We start from the raw sequence: 19396 nt of genomic DNA, 5'->3' as shown, positions 1-19396 counted from the left end.
TGCAGAAGCATTTCCTCCCGCCCTGGAGAGAGAGATCTGGAACGTCAGTTCGAAGCCTCACCCTAAGATCGTAGATTGCACAGTTAAAGAGCAGGTGACTCCAATCTATTCCCGCAGCTGCAGAGATTGGTGTGATGCAAGTGAAACTGAAAGAGTTTTTGATTGAGAGAGTCATGTCCAGTTACCAGAAAGGAAGTTTCCATAGTTAAGGAGCACCAGGTCACATCAGACAAGAACTTTCTTGTTGCCGCTCCAAGTAGGGTGGTGTCCCATTTGGTCTGCCAGATGCTAATTAGCTCATTAAAGCATCTGGATTTATTTTTTTCTGGATGTTCATTTAAATTTAGCTGGATACCAAGTAATTCTGAAGGTATTTGTTTTTTGTGTCGAAAGCAGAGGCGACGATAGATGACACATAGATCCAATGGAAGGGACACCGCAATAACTTGCACTGCAGCGGTGGAAACTGGTCTACAGACTCTGAGAATAGAGGGGAGCATGCTCCGCTGGATGGAATTCAGTTTTAACCTCGTTTTAGAATTGGTGGCTCGATGAAATCAAGCTACTGCTGCATAGGTGACTATGGGCAGACGCATTATAGTAGAGAAAGAGTGACTTCCTAGAGAGACTCCCTCCCCCTGGAAATTCTAATAATTGACCCTGTGAATTTTTTGATTTTAGTACTTATGTGAATCAGATGAGGAAAGCTTATGGTCAATAATGACCCCAAGGAGTTTTGCCTCAGTGACAATAGGGAGCCGCTTGCCAAAAATTTTGACTTGGGGAGGCCTCCCGAGATCCAACTTGGATTTAGAAAGCATGATTTTTGTTTTCACTGGATTAATTTTGAGTTTGTTAGCCCAATGACCAGGTGGAAAGGTCAGTTAAAATCCGGTCTGCATTGACCTCCAACCTGACAATTGACCTCCAACCTGACAACGATGACCTGACAATTGTGCCTGAGCCACAATTGTCAGGTCATCGGCAAAAGCAAAAATTTTGCAATTCTGAAGAGAGCGGCCCAACCAGTCTTGAAGCACAATGTTCCAGATGAGGGGCCAGGACTGAACCTTGGGGGAACCCTCGAAAAACCTTCCTAGAGACTTGGAAGAATTTTGACTTGAAAATTATTGAGCGGTCAGAGAAATAGCGTTGAAATAATTTGTACATATGAAAGGAACATTTGGTAGACCGGAGACGTTCAAGGGCGCTGTCCCACCAGACAGTGTCGAAGTCGACCATAATAGCTAGTTCAAATTTGGATTTAGAATTTACAATGTGTCAGACAAGGCCTCATCGCAAGAATGACCTGTAGTGAAGCCATATTGACAGGCAGAAAAGCGATAAGCCGCTCCAAGATCTTCCCTAGATTAGCAAGCAGCGCAATTGTTCTGTAGGCACGTGGATTTGAGGCAAGCTTATCTGACTTTTCGATAAGACGGAGCAAAGAAACCTTCCAAACAGAGGGAAAGATGCCTTCCATGAGGCATTTATTGAAGAGAAAGAGCAAAGTAGAGTCTTAATTTTAAGTCGGAGAATGAACGCATATTCAATCATATACATTCCTGGACACTTCTTCACGTGGATCTTCTTGACCACCGAGGTAAGTTCCTCTAAAATAAATGGCTCGGTACGTTCCTCAGTGGTGTACTTCTTATTTGCCTTCCGAATTGCCATATGCTCTGGAGAATCTTCAGAAGGATTATACATAGGAAATAAGTTGTCAAGAATTTGGTTGATAGAGTCTGTCCAGCCAGAGGTTTCATGAGTCTCAGTGGTAACAGTGCCGAGGACATCAGAGGTAAATGTTCTCTCCCAAGCTATCTTGTACGTGAGGCCCCATGGGTTTTTGCTGTTGGATTCTTTTACAAAGATGGTCCAGGTTTATCTTTTTCTCGTTGCAATTCCTTTACTGAAGGCATTCTTTTTGGCAATGTAGTCATTATATAATAGCATAACGTCGTCAGCAGGCCAGTTGCGGTGCCAGTGATATAACCGTCGAGCGCGGTGAACAGCTCTCCAGGTTGGAGAGCTGTTAGTGCAATGTTGTGTGGTGTTCCCGTAGCCTAGGCAAAGAAAACATTTGGTTACTATCGTAAATGCTTTAAATTTGTAAGAGCCACAGCCAAGGAACACCCGTTTACGGGACAGTACTTCTTTATAGACCTTTGGCGTAAAACTGACCACCATATGATTAGTCGAGGATGAGTTTGATTTGGTGTTGAACCGGAACGTAGTGCCCTCCTTTATTTCCTCGTATGAGAACCCTAAAACAATGAGGTTCTTAAAGTAAAGGTCCTCTAAGAAGTCCTCATTTGCGTAGTCTTTGGAAACGCCATAGAATATAATTGCAGGATCTGATCTTTTTGGAGCAGAAGTGGCGACGCCAGCAGCAGAGAGTGATGTAGAAGAGGAGATAGTATTGAGATCTTGCTTGGACGCGGTTTCCACGATGACTCGGCGATTTCTTATCGCTTTGAGCGATTTTACTTTACCCATCTTGAAGTCGCTTTTGAGCGTTTTGGATACAAACTCCTTCACCTCATGGCTAGTTTTCAGTTCGCTGGTGTCATTGGCTCTCAGGAGAAGGACATTCTATGGTGATTGGGTTTTGGGGCCAAGTTGAAGGCTGTTTTAAGCCGAGGCTGTGGAAGGTTTGTTGCTACCAGAAGAAGGTGGAGGAGGTGCCTTCCTTAGAGCTTCTGCAATTGATGGAGTGGTATCTGGGATATATGAAGATGTAGGTGGGTTTATAGTGAAAGTGTCTAAAAGACTTTTTCGAGGATGATCGCTCTGGATCGTAGCTCATCGTTGACGGCGCTTAGCTTCTCGGTGGCAATTATCTCAAGGTTTGACCACAAGTCATGGATGTAGTTCGCTGCTGTTTCTGTGAGTCCGTTTGCATTGCAATTAATAAAATATATTAATTCTTTATGCAGCTTAGAGATGATCTGGTGACGCTGGGGAGCGTCTTCAAGACTCTTATTTTCTGCATTTCCAGAATCGGAAGGAATCCCCAGCCTGGAGGAAGAACTGAGGCCAGAAGGAAATGCGCGGTCCAAAAGAGATGCCGCAACAGGAGTAGCTGGAGGGGAACCTTGGAAGCAACAAGATTGATACCAGGAGAGTTAGCATCAGGACACCCAGAAGGACTTTCCAATGCCTCTAAAGACTTTAGCTTAACTTGTTCATCTGCAGAAGCAGCAGCCTTACACCGGGACAAAAGGAGCTTAAGTTTCTTCTTGCGTTTATTCTTTTTTTTTTTTTTTTTTTTTTTTTTTCTTATGTGAAGGATGGGGAGTCCTCCGTGGCGCCTTAGGCGGAAGAGGGGGGGAAAATGATCAAATTCATCCTCACTGATGAAGAGGAGCTGTCATTAGACGTCATTATTTGCACAATTAATATAAATCAAATTGAATCAATAATAATTCTATAAGTCCAGTCCTGGACTGTACCTTGTCTAAAAACTCCGCAAATTTTGAGGAATATCGACTGCTTATTTTCAGAAAACACTCAGTTAGTGAAACACACGAGTTATTTTATTTTATTCTTCTTTTTTACGTCGAGAAAGGCAGTATCCGGTGGAGAGAAGAGGCAGGGAGTAACAGTCTTGAAGCAATTAGTCAGGTCGCAGCATGATGCGCAGAACAGTCTCGTAAGCCAGACTGGTGCGAGAAATAGGTCAGAATTGTAAAATTTGCACGTTTGAAGCGATTAACTGAGGGCAAACTCACAATGTGGTGGAACTGCTTGACCTTGTAATATAGCCCGGAGGCGCTGGGGAGTTGGCGAGCAGTGAAGGCCAGCAAATGCGAAAGTTAAAATTCGGGCGTTGAAACAAGCAAAGACGGTAAATATGAATACTGTATATGTAAGACACAGATCATGAAAAAATCATAATTACCTAAAGGTTTAGGGACACGATCTTCCACTAGTTTGTTTGTTATTTGGTTTTTAGGAGCATTAGCAACTAAGGCCATATTGCTCCGGGATATGCGCTGGTCATTCCCTGACCTTTCCGCATCCTCCGTATTTGGTGGTGACGGGCTCGAACCCCGGTCTAATCAAGAAGCGTGTGCTATGCACTGCTCCTCCTTCCCACCTGGCTACGGAGGCGCCAATATACGGGGCGATGTGGCCTTAGTCGCTGATGCTCCTAAAAAATCAATACCACTACTACAAAGGATTCAGTAATAATAATAATAAAAAGGCACAATATAATATTTATTTATCATCATTATTTTAAAATACACAACCGAATTCGTTGAGGATTTTGACAACTACAAAATCCTCGCCCCCGATATAAATAAAGAAATTGGAAAATTAAAATAAGGAAGGGCTCTGGAGAAAAAGAAAATACAAAAACTGATTCATTATACGTAAACTACGGTAGAAAAATAAACTTCGTTTCCATACAATAATAATAATAATAACTAGGGGGTTTCGTCCCCTGTTCGCTTTGCTCGCCAACCCCCGCGTATACTTTTCTACGTAATATGTAGAGGTATGACGGAGTAAGTCAAATCTTTTCTAAGTAAAAGACGTACCTGTCGAAACCACTGATCGATATCTAATCTAAAGAAAATAGAAAGTGTAAGAAAAAACTATAAAAAGCAAAATTGTGTGAATGTTAAGTGAATGAAAGTTATTATTAATTGCATGTTCTATCTTAACCTCTTCACTGGAGAGACTGATGTCCATGGAGGCCCTCATGGTTATCCAAGCTGACACCATGCTGTAGCTTTTCCTAGCTGGAATGATTTGCGATGTTGACACTCGCCATTAGGATAACCCCCAGGCCAGTCTGGGACAGAACTGTAAAAAGTACGCTCCACCATCGGAATCTCTTTCCCTATGTTCTTTTATTCCTACCACCTGGTGTGGTTGAGGCTCTTTCCCCCAATCCGCTTCCCGAACCCTGTGTGTTCCCTACTCCCTTTTGCTCACCCCACCACGAAATTTCAACTCCCACCCTCTGAACGAAGATGGACGTCCTGTACCATGGATCCCCTCATCACTGCCCCCTCTGTTCTCTACCCCTTTTATCCCACCCTCTTCCTATCTCCCCATTATCTCCTTTCCAATAAATTTTTTTGGGCTCTCCCTGGATGAGCTTTCTTCTCTCCTAATGTGTCCTGGCCTGCCTTCCTGTGGCGGTGACTGAAACTGGGTTTGTTAGATGCTCTCCAAAACCCCCCCAGGCTAAGTGGCCAGAAGAACAACAGAACCCACACTTCACAAAACACACACCCTGGCCGTATGCAGAATATTGTATTCTACACAGAGTATAAACGCGGAGTTGGGGGAGACCCTCGGTGCTGCCAGAGTAATTATTATACGTTCACTTAAGCCAAGGCCACACAGAAATTGATTGATTTGATTTGATTTTATTGGCGCAAAAACGTTAGGTTATACTTCGGTTATACTTCGCCAAGGTTATAAGTTCGCCAAGGACTAAGGTTATACTTCGCCAAGAAAAGATTAAAATATCAACAAAGATAAATTCTGGTAACCTTTAAAAAGGTTACCTCGTCAAATCGTTATATATATATATATATATATATATATATATATATGGCAGTATAAGTTTAAAAGTAAATTATACAATTTATATATGTGTATATATATTAATAGCTTGTAAAAACTGCTGACACGTGGTCGTTGTCTGATAAAATCTGACTGAGTGTATAAGGCTTAGTCCGATGAGTAAAAGCGGTAAAATATATATTGCGAACATGGGTAAAATTAACGCAATCTATTAAAATATGCTTTACTGATAAAACGGTGTCGCAAGACTCGCACATAGGAGGGTCATCTGCCCTCAGCAGAAACGAATGTGTCAGATGACTGTCCTATGCGGAGTCGAGCAAGAACAACTTCCTCGCTCCGATTCCTGCGCAGACTGGACTGCCATGTTTCTATTACAGACTTTATCTGGTATAATTTATTTGTTCTCTCTCTATGCCATAGTTCTTGCCATTGGGAATATATGTTGTTGCGTATTATTTGCCTGCAGTCTGTATAGGGGACTGATAGGCAACGATTATTAGTGGGAGCTGCCGATTTGGCTGCAGTGTCAGCCAAATCATTTCCCTTTATCCCAATGTGGCTAGGAATCCAGCAGAAACGGATATCAAACTTGTATTCATGTAGAGAATGCATCTTCTGCTGAACTCGACAGGGAACTGGATGAGAGGTGTGTCTCAAAGATAATAAAGCCTGTAATACACTCAAGGAATCGGTATATATTATTGACCTTTGGCATTGACAAGTCCACACAGAAAGCTACGCTATGTTTGCTACGTTCGCTACACCAAGCGGCCACACTGGCTACGATTCATTCGAGACTTCAGCGAAGAAAAAGAATTTAATTTCTTTTTCTATCGTCATTAGTCTTGTACAAGATGTCTACTGCGCATACCCGTCGTCAGCGACGCTTAAAAATATAGCCACAAATCAAACAACACGGCGACGTAGCTAGACAGCGATCATAGCGTACGCAGTTCTGTGTGGCCCCATAAACTCTGTTCCGTGGTGGACTGCCGGTCTTACTGCTCTTCGGCGTCTTCTCAGGGCTGCTCGACGTGATCTAAATAGGGCCAAAAGGTCTGATAGGCCTCCTGCAGAACTGAATAGGCTCTTTGAAATTTACAGAGCTGCTAGAAGCAACTACTTTAACACTATCCGGAAGGAGAAATCTCTTGCATGGGATAGATTAGTTGAAAAAACTATTAAAAACGATCCCTGGGGCCTACCTCACAAAGTTCTTGCGTCAAAATTACATCTGCATACCCCACAGAATTCAATCTCACTCCCCAATTCCTCTGAAACTCTCACTTGGTCTACATCTATTGAAGCGATTTTAGATGAACTTCTTCCACAGGATACTTCGGTTCCTGAAAGTAATGACCAGACTCTGTTTCGTCTTCAACATCTTTCCTTTGAAGGCCCCTCAAATGAACCTCCTTTTACCGTTGAGGAAATCAATACAGTGGTCAACTCTTTCTCTTGTGGCAAAAGTCCTGGGCTTGACAATCTTGAGGTCTCTATCATAAAGCGCACTTGGAAAACTAAACCCTGTCTCATTGCTACCTTAATGAATACTTGTTTGCTTTATGGTGTCTTCCCAGATCGTTGGAAGACTGCCAATCTTAAACTGCTAATTAAGAGTCCGGCTAAACCTGTTGACTCACCTTCCTCCTATAGGCCAATCTCTCTTCTTCCTTTTCTTGGGAAAATTCTGGAAAAACTTCTTGTTGCAAGATTTAAAGACTACTATGTTTCTAGGAATCTCTCCTCTTCTTCCCAGTTTGGTTTCACGAAGGGCAGATCAACTACAGATGCTATAAATCATCTTTTAAATACTGTTAGAACATCTCCTTCAAAATACGTTCTCGGTCTCTTCGTGGACTTCAAAGGGGCCTTTGACACCTTGTGGTGGCAGAGCGTCCTGGAGAGGTTCCGAAGGGCCGAGGTTTCCTCTCCTATCTATAGCCTTATTTCCAGCTACTTTCAAGATAGGAACCTTGTGGTCTCATCGGGCTTCTGCTCGGTTTCAAGACCGGTTTCTAGGGGTTGTCCTCAGGGATCCGTTCTTGGCCCTGTCTGCTGGAACGTGGTCCTTGATGGATGGCTAAATGCCCCTCATGGCGATATTGTTAATATTGCCTATGCTGATGATCTTGCCCTGCTGATCCCTGGGAATTCTCGCCTTGAGCTTGAAACAAAGGCTAACCACATCTTGGATGATCTACACATATGGTGCTCACTTCATAAACTTTCGATTTCTGTATCTAAGACAAAGCAGCTTCTCTTAAAAGGTCTGTTAAATCGTAATCGTCCTCCTGTGGTGAGGCTTCTCAACCAGACAATCAAGCTTGTACGTGAATTTAAATACCTTGGGGTGGTGATTGATGATCGTCTTTCTTTCATTCCACACTGCAAATTCCTAAAGGTAAAAATTAAATCAACTACTGGCTGGTTAATTCACATTGCCAGATCTCTTTGGAACCTCAAATCTAGAACATTGGGTTTATACTACAAATCTATATTCCTCCCAATTGTTACATATGGCGCGGGTGCGTGGGGTTCCCGTGTTCAAAACTCTCTCATCCTTAAAATTCTTCTACAGACGCAAAGATCCTTCCTTTTGGCCACGAGCAGGGCATATAGAACTGTTTCTACTGATGCCCTGCTAGTTCTGAATGGGCGCCTTCCCATTCATTTAGAAATTATCCTTGCATTTCTCAAATTTCACAGGAGGCGTCTTACCCCTGCTTCCATTGGTGTTTTTGAAAATAATTATAATAACTCTACCGACCTTGAAGTTTCTCGACTGCTCAGTTTAGCCCTTGATGAGTGGCAGCTCTCTTGGGATGACTCTCCCCTTGGCAGAATTACTTTCTCCTTCCTTCCTAAAGTCTTTGTAAAATCTAAGAATCTTTCCTGGCTTCAACCTGGACTTTTTTCCTCTTTTCTTCTTACGGGTCACGGCCTTAACTCCCGCCTTTTTAGGTTTGGACTGGTCCCCTCTCCTCTTTGTCATTGTGGAGCTGAGGAGACGGTGGAATATTTAGTCCTAAATTGCAACATATATTTAGATTTACGTTACCAGCTCATGTTAGACACTAATGTTTACACCCTAGATGATTTCCCAAAATTTTTGGAAACATCAGAATCCTTCTCAGCTTTTTGTAACTATGCTAACTCCGTGTTTAGAAGACGAAAGATGCTAAACACAGCTCATCCTGTTTAACTCAAAACTTTGGATTAAAAAAAAAAAAAAAAATTTATTGTTTAGAATTACAACTTCCTCTTTATGTAATTGTGATCTTAATTTTATTATGACTCTCGGAGTTAATAGCCTTGTTAAATCTCAAGTTTTCCTCATTGTGTGTTAAGATACTAGAATTGCAGTTCTAACAAAATCACTGAAGGTTATTAGATTGCTTGTTATTTAGTGTAACTGTTTAAAACTCTTACCAACTATTGTTCAGACAAGTTCTTCTGGGCTTCTCAGAAGTCTCGTCTTCTCACTGTAAATTTTTGGAAAATTTTGTAATTAGATGCTAAGTTAAGTTAAGTTATTTTCTTGGTGTCTCAGACACAATTAAATTTGTTTCTTGAGTTTTCCTTTCTCTGGCTGGCTGAGGTTGGGCTCCTCTTCCAGTCGGAGAAAACCTAACTTTCCTCTCTGTTCTTAGTTGTTAATTCATCCTACCGTTTTCTGCTCCTTTCTTAAGAGAATATCTCTCTTCTTTCTTTGTCCTACTTCTCCTTCCCATAACTTTCACGGGTTTACCACTGGTTGGAAACCCTCTTTGCGGTTACTAACCCCTGGAGCGCCTCCTCGTGGCAAGGTACGGGAGTCTGGACGCAGGTGGCTTCCCCCCCTGCCTCCAGGGCCGGCAAACAACACCCATCAGAACCTACACTAAAACATACACACATACATTTACACACACTTGCCGGCTATAAATAAACTGCAGAAGATACAGCGGTATATAGGGGAAACCCTGGAGGCCGCAATCATTACACGAATACCTTGTACCTTGTACCTTACGTTGTCCATAAAGGGAATATTTTTTCCACTCATAGCGTACATAGGGCTCTGTGTGACCTCAGCTTTAGGAAAAGGCCTTTTGTTTCGGGTTCCATAATGCATCAGGAATATTGTTGCATCGGAAAGAGCAGGACTAAAACATTTAACTAAACTACAAATTATACAAATATTTAAAATATTTACAAATTACTAAACTATTTGTACAAATATAGATTATTCATTAATATACTAAAAACGTTACAAAGGAACATCAAATGTTAGACAGTGATGCACGTGCACGAGATTGATGAACGTTCTGGAGGCAGTTGTCAATAGTTAATTGCATTTGTAGTGACGTAATTGTCTCGCCCTCTTCTCCCATTGGCTCGAATAAATATCACTAGCAGGAAAACTTTTTTAATGTATAGAGAGATAATAATAGTTGGTCTCACATCCAAGTTGTGATATATATATATATTATGTGATATATATGTATATATATACAAAAAAAAAAAACACACTTTTCCGTCCATGTCTGACTGTGACAGTTCCAGCTATTTTAACAGCTATTGAACATCTCTACAAATTGTTCCTGGCATTTTGCCATGACCAATGGGAAGAGAAATCATTTCACTCATATCAAAGTTCAGTTTAGCTTCCCCGCTTTTTGCGTGCAGCTCAGTGGAAGAAGTGTTGACCCGTGCGTTGTTCTTGCTGGTCATTAAAGTTCAGCATGGCTATATTGATGTACAACTCGATGGGCAGTCCTCCGTGTCTCGCTGTAACGATGGCAGCAAAATACCTCGGAATTGACTTGGAATTCAAAGAACTAGATTTTCTTGCCAACGATCATCTGAAGCCGGAATTTCTCGAGGTAAGTTTTAATTCGTACGTTTGAAATGCGATGATGAATAGCGAAAATACAAATTCTGCCTCCGCCCTACGACGATATTCGAGAACCGGCCCTCTGTGGTAAACGAACAGTCCACTCGCTCCTCCCTTGCCACTTAGGAATAGCAAAAAAAAAAAACCAAAACAAAACTGGTACCGCTCTGATCCACCAATTAATCACGTGACTTTGGATGAATCGAATTGCAACGGAAGGGAAGATACGTTCATATTTACAAATTCGAATTCTGCTTTCAACTTTTCTTTGTGTCAATTTGATTAAATTAACCGAATTGACTCTGTCCAGTCCACATTTAGGCGCCATCACTGCTCGAATATGCCGAATTAAGCTTCTACGCAATGCTGATATTTTTTATTCAGTTCGGGGAATATCTTTTAAAACCTGTTAAAAATAAATTAAAGACCCAAATATCTAATATAAATATTAAAATATAAAAGATAAGACTATATAAGCTTTAAAAAAAAAGTAAAATACAAAAGTTAAATAGGCTTCAAGTGCATTACTGTGTTTTAAGAATTCCTTTCGATGCAATAATTTTTCCCTTTTTTTTTTGTTTTCGATTGAAGATTTGCTAATTTTGTTGGCGCAATGAGCAATGCAATGTGCGCAACGCATACCGATAATAAATGTTTGAAAAACGTAGCAAAATTGTTGATTTACTTTCTTGGATTGAGCGAGGGCTTTCCTTCGATTTTTCATTCACATATTGGCATTACACAGTACTGATGCGTGAAATACATTATGGTACGTGTAACGCCATTTTAATGGATATCACTTCCTTGACGTCACTTCCTTCAATGTTCGATGAGTTATCATTATAATGATAAGTGAAGTTTTGTTGGGTCTACTGACCGCCAATTTGCAATGAAGGTCATTGCAAATATGCAATAAATAAGTTTGCATCTAAAAATATCCAGATATCCATAAATACTCAAATTTCACCATAAACATCGAATATTGTGTTTTATTTTTAATTTTTGGAACTTATAACAAAAATGCATTATCATTTGGCTACATCGGGCTAGTACAAAATAAAAATAATATATATGATAGTACCAATAATATTATAATAAAATGGGAAAAATCCAAAGATCTAAATTGGGGTAAGATTTGTTGGCTCATATTGAACAGTAAAAAGAGATGATAAAAGCAGTCTTCTGTCGACTTCTGTAATGTGACCTTTTTGTGAATTTTTATACAACCCCTATAAATGTCCCTTATACTTGTCCGTTATTCTATGGTACACCACCTACCAAATTTTGGACCGCTTCATCGCAAGCTGCACGAGTTTCACCGCGTTAATGAATTTGATAAATAATTTTATGAATGATAAATATTTGAATCCTTTAATTTAAAATATATGTCCATTAATTTAATTGAAAAATTTTCGTTTAAACATGAAATTAGCGGGAAAAATGTTAAAAGAAGAGAAACTATTACACCACGTGAGTAGGAAAGGAAACTTAATTATTAACAAAACGCTGATTTACGTTTTAATTAACTGAGATATGAATGACATAATTGCGTTTAATTAGTTCACTACAAGGACGAAGTAATTACAACTGCATACCGTTATGGTGTGGCTGGTTCAGTGTCAACTGAAGGTCAACCGATAAAGGGGAGGGGGTGTGCTTCAAATGGAAGTGCTGCTGAACGCAAACATATTTATTGCATTCACACACGCGGCAATAAACAATAAACCCTAATTGAATTTTTTTTTTCCATTTTTAGGTAAACTCACAACATACGGTCCCAACGATCGATGACAACGGCTTCATTTTATGGGAAAGGTAAGTCGCTTTAAGTAGACACACTTTTCATCTTTAAACGCTTAATAAAACGGAATATTTATTTATAAAACTATAAACTTTTAATACACTATTTGTGAATATAACGAGCAAATCGTGGAACATTTTGGGAAAATGAGAAATGTAGTTTAAATCTTTCATAACAGATGGCGCAGTGTGGCACTCTTGTTTCGTTATTTCTTTAAAAAATCTGTTTAATGTTCATGAATGATTAATTGGACAAATTATTTACTCTTGGGATACAGTATTTGAAAAGCTATTTTTCGGAAAATAATTTTTCTTTGATTTTTAAGATTTTCCATTTTCACAAAATATTTTTTATATACGATTGTCGAAATTGAGTCACCAAAAGTTTGGATTTTCTCACTTTGCCTTACTCTTTGTATTATTCTTCTTATTATTATTATTATTATTATTATTATTAGCCATATGATGCAAGGAAGCCTGAAGCTTATGCTGCACCATCCAAAAAAAATTTCCGAGTTACCCTGAGCGAGAGAGTCATGTGGACATGTGTTTTTTGTAAGGGGCGGCTCCTAGAACGTTAGTTCAACTCCGCCTCGTATCTCTGTGAAGATCAGTATCTCTACAAATGGGCCAGAGAGTCAGACGTAGAAAGGAATCACCAAGAAAGAGAGGAATAATGATATCCATCTCAGTACCCTGGGTTCGCAAGACCCATACTCACCAGGCGCCTCCGTAGCCAGGTGGGAAGGAACAGCAGTGCGTAGCACACGCTTCTTGATTAGACCGGGGTTCGAGCCCGTCACCACCAAATACGGAGGATGCGGAAAGGTCAGGGAATGACCACCGCATATCCCGGAGCAATATGGCCTTAGTTGCTAATGCTCCTAAAAACCAAATAACAAACAAACCCATACTCACCAGATTGTGAGCCCCTGTGGTAATATTTACATACAAGGTGTTTAATACGCTCTTTCTGTACTAAATGCTCATAAACATGGTTTATATACACCATTCTCTGAAAAGTATTCGAACACCAGTAACGTTGGTGGAAATGTATTTTTATTTTGAATAACAGTCCTGATATCTTTGAATTTTTCATACACACTTTTATAAGTGTTCATTACTGAAGTTTAACCTTGACAAATGCAAAGTACTGCATATGGGTAGAAGTAACCCCTGAGGAACGTACCAACTGTTTGGTACTACACTTAGGGTGGTAAAAAATGAAAAAGACCTGGGGGTAATTGTGCAGTCAGATATGAAATTTTCTGAGCAATGCAGACAGGCTGCCAGAGCAGGTCATGGGGTTTTGTCAATGATATACAGGAATTTTGCTAGCAGGGAAAAGGAAGTGATTGTCCTTCTGTATAAGGCAATGGTCAGGCCACCCCTTGAGTAATGCGTACAGGTCTAGAGGCCTCATTTTAGGAAGGATGTAGATTTGCTTGAGCGTGTACAGAGAAGGGCAACAAGATTGGTGAGAGGAATGAAGGAATCCTCTTACCAAGAGAGAGGCTTGAGTTGTGCAAGTTGCAGCGCCTGGAGAGTAGGCACCTGCGAGGTGATCTGATTGAGGTGTATAAGGTCTTGAATGGGTTGAATTCTGATGGGATTCTTCCGCTTGTTCAGATTACGAACCTAAGGAGGCATAAATTTAAATTTAGGGAAGATAGTTGTAGAATAGATGTGTGGAAATTTGCCTTTAGCCAGCGGGTGGTTAATTGCTGGAACAAACTTCCATTTGTCGTTGTGGAAGTTGATAGGTTAAATAAATTCAAGGAGGAACTGGAGAAACTTTTTTTTGGCTGATGCTACATAAGCTCATACGCTTGCTTTCTTACATCACATGCTTCTATTACTATTACTAATACACGCATGCGCTCAATAGACATTTTTGGCTTTCAGACGTTTGTCTGAATGCGTTTGAGTGAATTGTGCGTGCATGTGTATTCCGGACTAACGTTGATTTCTTTTATGTTTAGCCGTGCTATTATGGCTTACTTTGTAAATAAATATGCACCAGAGAGTGACCTCTACCCTAAGGATCCCCAGAAGCGAGCGGTTGTCGATCGCATGTTTTATTTCGACATCGGAACCTTGTACAAAACCCAAATAGAAGCTTTGGTAAGTAAAATTTGAAATGTATGTCATATACGAGAATGCAAAGTATTTGACATGCATATAATATTTCTTAATTTTGAGGTTCAACTACGTGAGTGCCTCGAAAAATGAAGATTTTTTATGTTTATTTTCTTCTATATAATTTGAAAGTATTATACATAGCTACAGTATATCACAGTTTCACAAAAAAAAAAAAAAAACTAATGAATAAATAATAAATGAAATTGTAAATAAATGAAATTGTACAGTGAACAACCAATTCAAAGGGCTCTTTTTCTCAGATTTAAGTCTAAGTTTGAATATTTATCGTCGATCCTGGTCACCGTTTTTATATTGATTTTAGTATCCAGCTTTGAAAATATTTAATTTTCTCACCATACATTTCAGCGTGGTTTTTGAAACTAGAACAAGAGAAGTGGGATGGCAGAGCAAAATTGAAAGGGGGAACGTCAAAAAAGGCAAAGATCCCCTGCATTATAGTTATCGTCGGTTGTTTAACTGCTTCCGTGTTATTTTTATTTTGTTTTGTGTTAGTCCTCGGGGAATAGCCATATGGTTACGATCTCTTTACATTTCTGTATGGAAAGAGATCGTAGAAAACACTCGGTTTCCAATCCCGTCTTTACGCCCTCGTGGGTAGCACAGTTGGTAGAATCGCTGTCTTCCCACACCGGCTGGAGAAGACCCCAGTTCGAATCTCGTCAATGGCGCCAGGAATTTTTGTCGCTTTCACAACGTGGCTGAGTTAGTCGGTCTCACCCGAGTGCAGAATGGCTTTTCCTCCCGGAAACTCGGGTTTTTCGTCAAGAAAACAGTAAATCGACCACAGAACACTCAATTTAAAGATTTATAATCACGGCACAACATGTCCTTAAGTTGCTGATGCGCCTAAAACCCTACAACAACCCATCTACACTGGATAAACTTTTATGTGATTTTATATTCTCAGTTGCCCTCACATAAACATATGTGGGCTTTTTATATAAAAAGCCCACATATGTTTATGTGACTATGAATACATTACAATTATTATGAATACATCGCCAAAACGTCGCTTTATTCCATTCAATATATTGTTCCTTGTGTAGGATAAGCAACTGTCTAACAGACGTTCGACAAGGATTGTTTTCTAATGCGATTATATTTTTTATTTATATTTATTATTTTTATTTATTTGTTCTTTATATTTATATGGTTATTAATATATGTTTATTATTTATTTTTATTAGTTGTTTATTCTAACTCTGTTCTACAACACCGTGTGAAAACACCTGGGTTTGAATTTCGTTGGAATGGGAGAAACAATTGCTCTTTTTACACAGTGGCCAAGTTAGTCGGCATCAGACAGTGGTGTCGTTCTTGTTTTCCTAACAGAGAAATGGGTATTTAATGCCTCAATGTAGATAAACCGACCATAGACTAGTTTTACAAGTTATGCATCATCACGGAGTATTTAACGCGGATTAGTGGGAAGCCACAGGAACCGCCTAACAAATATACTAATGTCCACTCTTCCATTTACAGGTATGTACTGAATCCCGTATCCTCAGTTACTTGAGTGAAAATTCTAAAGTTAACGCAGTCACTTCGTCATTGAATTTCTTTTCTAAAAATCAAAGGATAATACACCCAGAGAAGTCAAAGCGTCTTAGTAAATATACAACCAACGCTTCTAAGGCAGATCGCGTTCCCGATCATATAATCTTGAACGAGCACATTTTGACTACTTGATCTTCATACCCTTCAATGATTTTATTTATTATTAAAGATTATATTAAGTTAATAGCGACGTATTAAAAACTTCGCTGTTAACTTAATACATCGCTTATCACAAATATTAAATGGATTTTACGATCATTTTGTTAATCTCTTTTCATATTTAGTATTCTGAGGAGTTGTTTTCTTTCAAACCAGCTACCGAGGTTGAAGTTGAGAAGTACAAAAATTCCCTCAAACTCTTCGACGAAATACTTGAAAAAAGCAAATACGCAGCGGGTGATCAGTTGACACTTGCCGACCTTTCCCTCCTCGGTGGCCTAATAATAACTGAGGTAAGAACGTCAAAGAGCCGTTCGGGTGAATATTAGCTTCAGAAACTTAAATGTATGCAGACTGTTCATATATTTCATGATCTTTTATTCTTAAATTAAATTACTTAATAGAACCTGTTTCCTACTTGTTAACTGCTAGAACGATTGGTTTACCTTGAAGACCACCATAGTCTTCAAGGTAAAGCAATCAACCTGTGTAATATGCAAATCCTGGTGTGAAACTAATTATTCAGAATAAAGTGGCACGAATTTATTGATATTATCAATGTTATAGGGATTTCCTTCTTCATTAGAAGGCTAATAAGAAACAGAGGTTTGTTATTGGTTAAAAATTCATTTTAAATATTGGTATATGAAGAATATGGAATGCATTTTGAATCTTCATATGAGTCCTCGCGTTTAGAGCATGTGGAAAAGACCCGAGTTCGAATCCCGTCAATGAAGCGTGGAATTTTTTGAGTCCTTTTCACAACGTGGCTGAGTTAGCCGATCTCAGGGAGGTTATCATGGTCTGTGTTCTGTAGTCGATTTGCCTGTTCATCCAGCAAATAGGCAAATCGATCGGAACTCGAAATTTACAGCCATAACATATATTATGCGTCTGAAAAACCCTCATATGAGTAATGATCAGATTGAAAAACCACGAAGAAAACTACACCCAGTCTTCCACCCCAGAAGTAAGACTGTAAATATCAACACTACCTGGCCGCTTAATTAAAACCATGGAGGTTTGGGCTTCAGGAACTGATTTTGTTACGTTAATGGTCCAGCATCCCTCGTATCACTTTTCAACATCTTTCACTCCATGCCACACCATCTCGGAGCAGTTATTCGGATCAGCAGAGGTCCAGAACACTGTTAGTTTATGAGTTCTAAGGCACTGAAGTTATATATTACTTTAAAATTGAAGTTGTTTTTGCTGGCGATGTTAATTAATGGAAATTACTTTCTTTCAGGTTTCAGACTTCGACCTCAGTCCCTATCGTAGAGTAGATGCGTGGTTGAAGAACATAAGGGCTGAACTTCCTTACTGTAAAGAACTTTACGAAAAACACGTGCAAGCACTGCGGGATTTCATTGATAATGTGCAAAAGCTGAAAGGTTGAATTCTCAAGATGATACATCATCGTGTCCAGTGTTTCTCCACTTGTTAGTGAATATTAGCGTCGTACGAAACTAGCAGCTTTGCCAAATATTCAGTAAAATTTATTTCATATTTTGGTCTTTTATTATTAATACACGTGGATACAGCTGTTTGATACCTGGAATAAAAATTTATAGCCTTTTATTGTTTTTTTCAACACATAGTTTTAAAATGCACACTGAAATAACGAATGAATTTAAATGAATTTTGTAATACATTATAAAATTGACATAAAAGTTTTTAACGTAATATAGTACAAGGTCAGATTGCTGTAGCGACATTTTCCAATGACCAATCAACGCATGGGAAGAGAAATCATTTCGCTCCTATGAAACTCCAATTTATCTTTCAGACTTTGCGCATTATTGAGGTCTGTTGTTGTTTTTGTTGTAATATGGTTTTAGGAGCATCAGCGACGAAGGCCATCTTGCTCCACGTATATTGTCTACAAATTGCGTGTGTTCTGAGGTCGAATTTCCGTTTGCTGGACGAAAAACCCGAGTTTCTGGAGGAAAAACCAGCAACCCTCGCCTGAGACTGACTAAGTCAGCCACATTGTGAAAAAGACCCATAAAAATTCTTCGCATCATCGATGAGACTCGAACTCAGGTCTTTTCCACCCGAATTTACACCGGATGGAAAAGACCCGGATAATCGAGAGCTTACTGTATGTATTTATTACCAAATTAACGATAATAGTAAATATTATTGATAAATTAAAGAATTCTATCAAATTAATTTACAAATACAGCAGACTAAGGACAGTTTCTATTTGGTCACAGAATCACTGTGATTTTTGTCATTTCTGGTATGGCCTCATGGTGACACAAACGGAGGAACCGAACCACTGTGATTTCAGGGTATGAAATTACAACAGCGGATTCTAGATGTAGTAACTGTTATTGCTGTTAAAATAAACTTAATGAATTCAATAAATGATAACTATTTTAATCCTTATTAAATTAATGTTTTTAGCAAAAACTTATAATTGCGGTAAGAAAATTGCAGCCATTATCAACCCACTGCAGGATGGAAGCCTCAACAATTCATGCTGAGGGAAATGGACCATAATCTGCCACGCTGGTCCAGTGCGGGTTGGCAGATCGACCGTATTCAGCAGTCAGGGGCTTGAACCCCGGTCTACTCAAAGAGCGTGTGCTACTGCACTCCCACTCCTGACCACTCGGCTACGGAAATTGCAGTAATCACCTCTAAATGCGTAAATTAAGGAAGTGGATTCATATACAGGTTGAAAGGTGAATCGAAATTAAACTTTAAAAACATGTCCAAAGGAAGAAAAGAAGTTCTTCGTTTCACTTCTTTCTTCCTTAGGGCATATTTTTAAATAGTTTAATTCCTTTCACCTTATAAGAAATTTAACGAAAATTTAACGGTACTTCAAGCTTTAGCTGAACTAAAACAGTTGTGATATTTTAATCATTTAATTAAAATGTCAATGATAAATTTAAAAATGAATATGTTGGTATTTAATCATAAAAGAAAAAGAAAACTCTAGTAAACCACGCGGTTTATTTTTAAGTATTATTTATTACGCGAAATATTCGTACACTTACAATTCGTTCTCGTGTACCCTTACTCCAATACACAAACCCGAATTAATTAATTTGCCAGTAGAGTAGATTCAATGCGGAAGTTTGTCACCAAGCCAAGTATTTGCTTTAAACACAATGGGAAAGGAAACTTAATTATAAACACGATAATTTCCATTTTAATTAAACTGAGAATGCGTGAATGAAATAATTACGTTTATTACAAGGGTTGGCAATGGACTTGAGCGAAGTAATTACTGTGTAGTGGGGGTTTTTAGGAGCATAAGCGATTAAAGCCATGTTG

At 39.2% G+C, this 19396-nt stretch overlaps 1 protein-coding gene across 1 annotated transcript; it reads left to right on the top strand.

Moving 5' to 3' along the window:
- The first annotated feature begins 10202 nt into the window (after positions 1 to 10202).
- On the top strand, positions 10203 to 17684 carry LOC150083744 (glutathione S-transferase 1-like). Its single transcript, XM_090378189.1, has 5 exons — positions 10203 to 10415; positions 12183 to 12241; positions 14209 to 14350; positions 16231 to 16398; positions 17355 to 17684. Exons 1-5 carry the CDS (start codon positions 10275 to 10277, stop codon positions 17502 to 17504), a joined length of 660 nt encoding a protein of 219 aa, XP_090234315.1. The 5' UTR covers positions 10203 to 10274; the 3' UTR covers positions 17505 to 17684.
- Positions 17685 to 19396: the final 1712 nt, after the last annotated feature.

This window comes from Mastigoproctus giganteus, chromosome 7 (assembly GCF_048544385.1).
Source record: "Mastigoproctus giganteus isolate SK-2022 chromosome 7, ASM4854438v1, whole genome shotgun sequence".
Taxonomy (NCBI): domain Eukaryota; kingdom Metazoa; phylum Arthropoda; class Arachnida; order Uropygi; family Thelyphonidae; genus Mastigoproctus; species Mastigoproctus giganteus.
The sequence above is the reverse complement of the archived record's forward strand: the minus strand, read 5'-3'. Positions and strand labels throughout refer to the sequence as shown.

Coding starts and splice junctions, on each gene's coding strand:
- LOC150083744 (XM_090378189.1), top strand. CDS start 10,275: ATGGCTATATTGATGTACAACTCGATGGGCAGTCCTCCGTGTCTCGCT. Junction 12,242..14,208: donor GGCTTCATTTTATGGGAAAG/GTAAGTCGCTTT, acceptor TTTTATGTTTAG/CCGTGCTATTATGGCTTACT. Junction 14,351..16,230: donor AAACCCAAATAGAAGCTTTG/GTAAGTAAAATT, acceptor TTTCATATTTAG/TATTCTGAGGAGTTGTTTTC.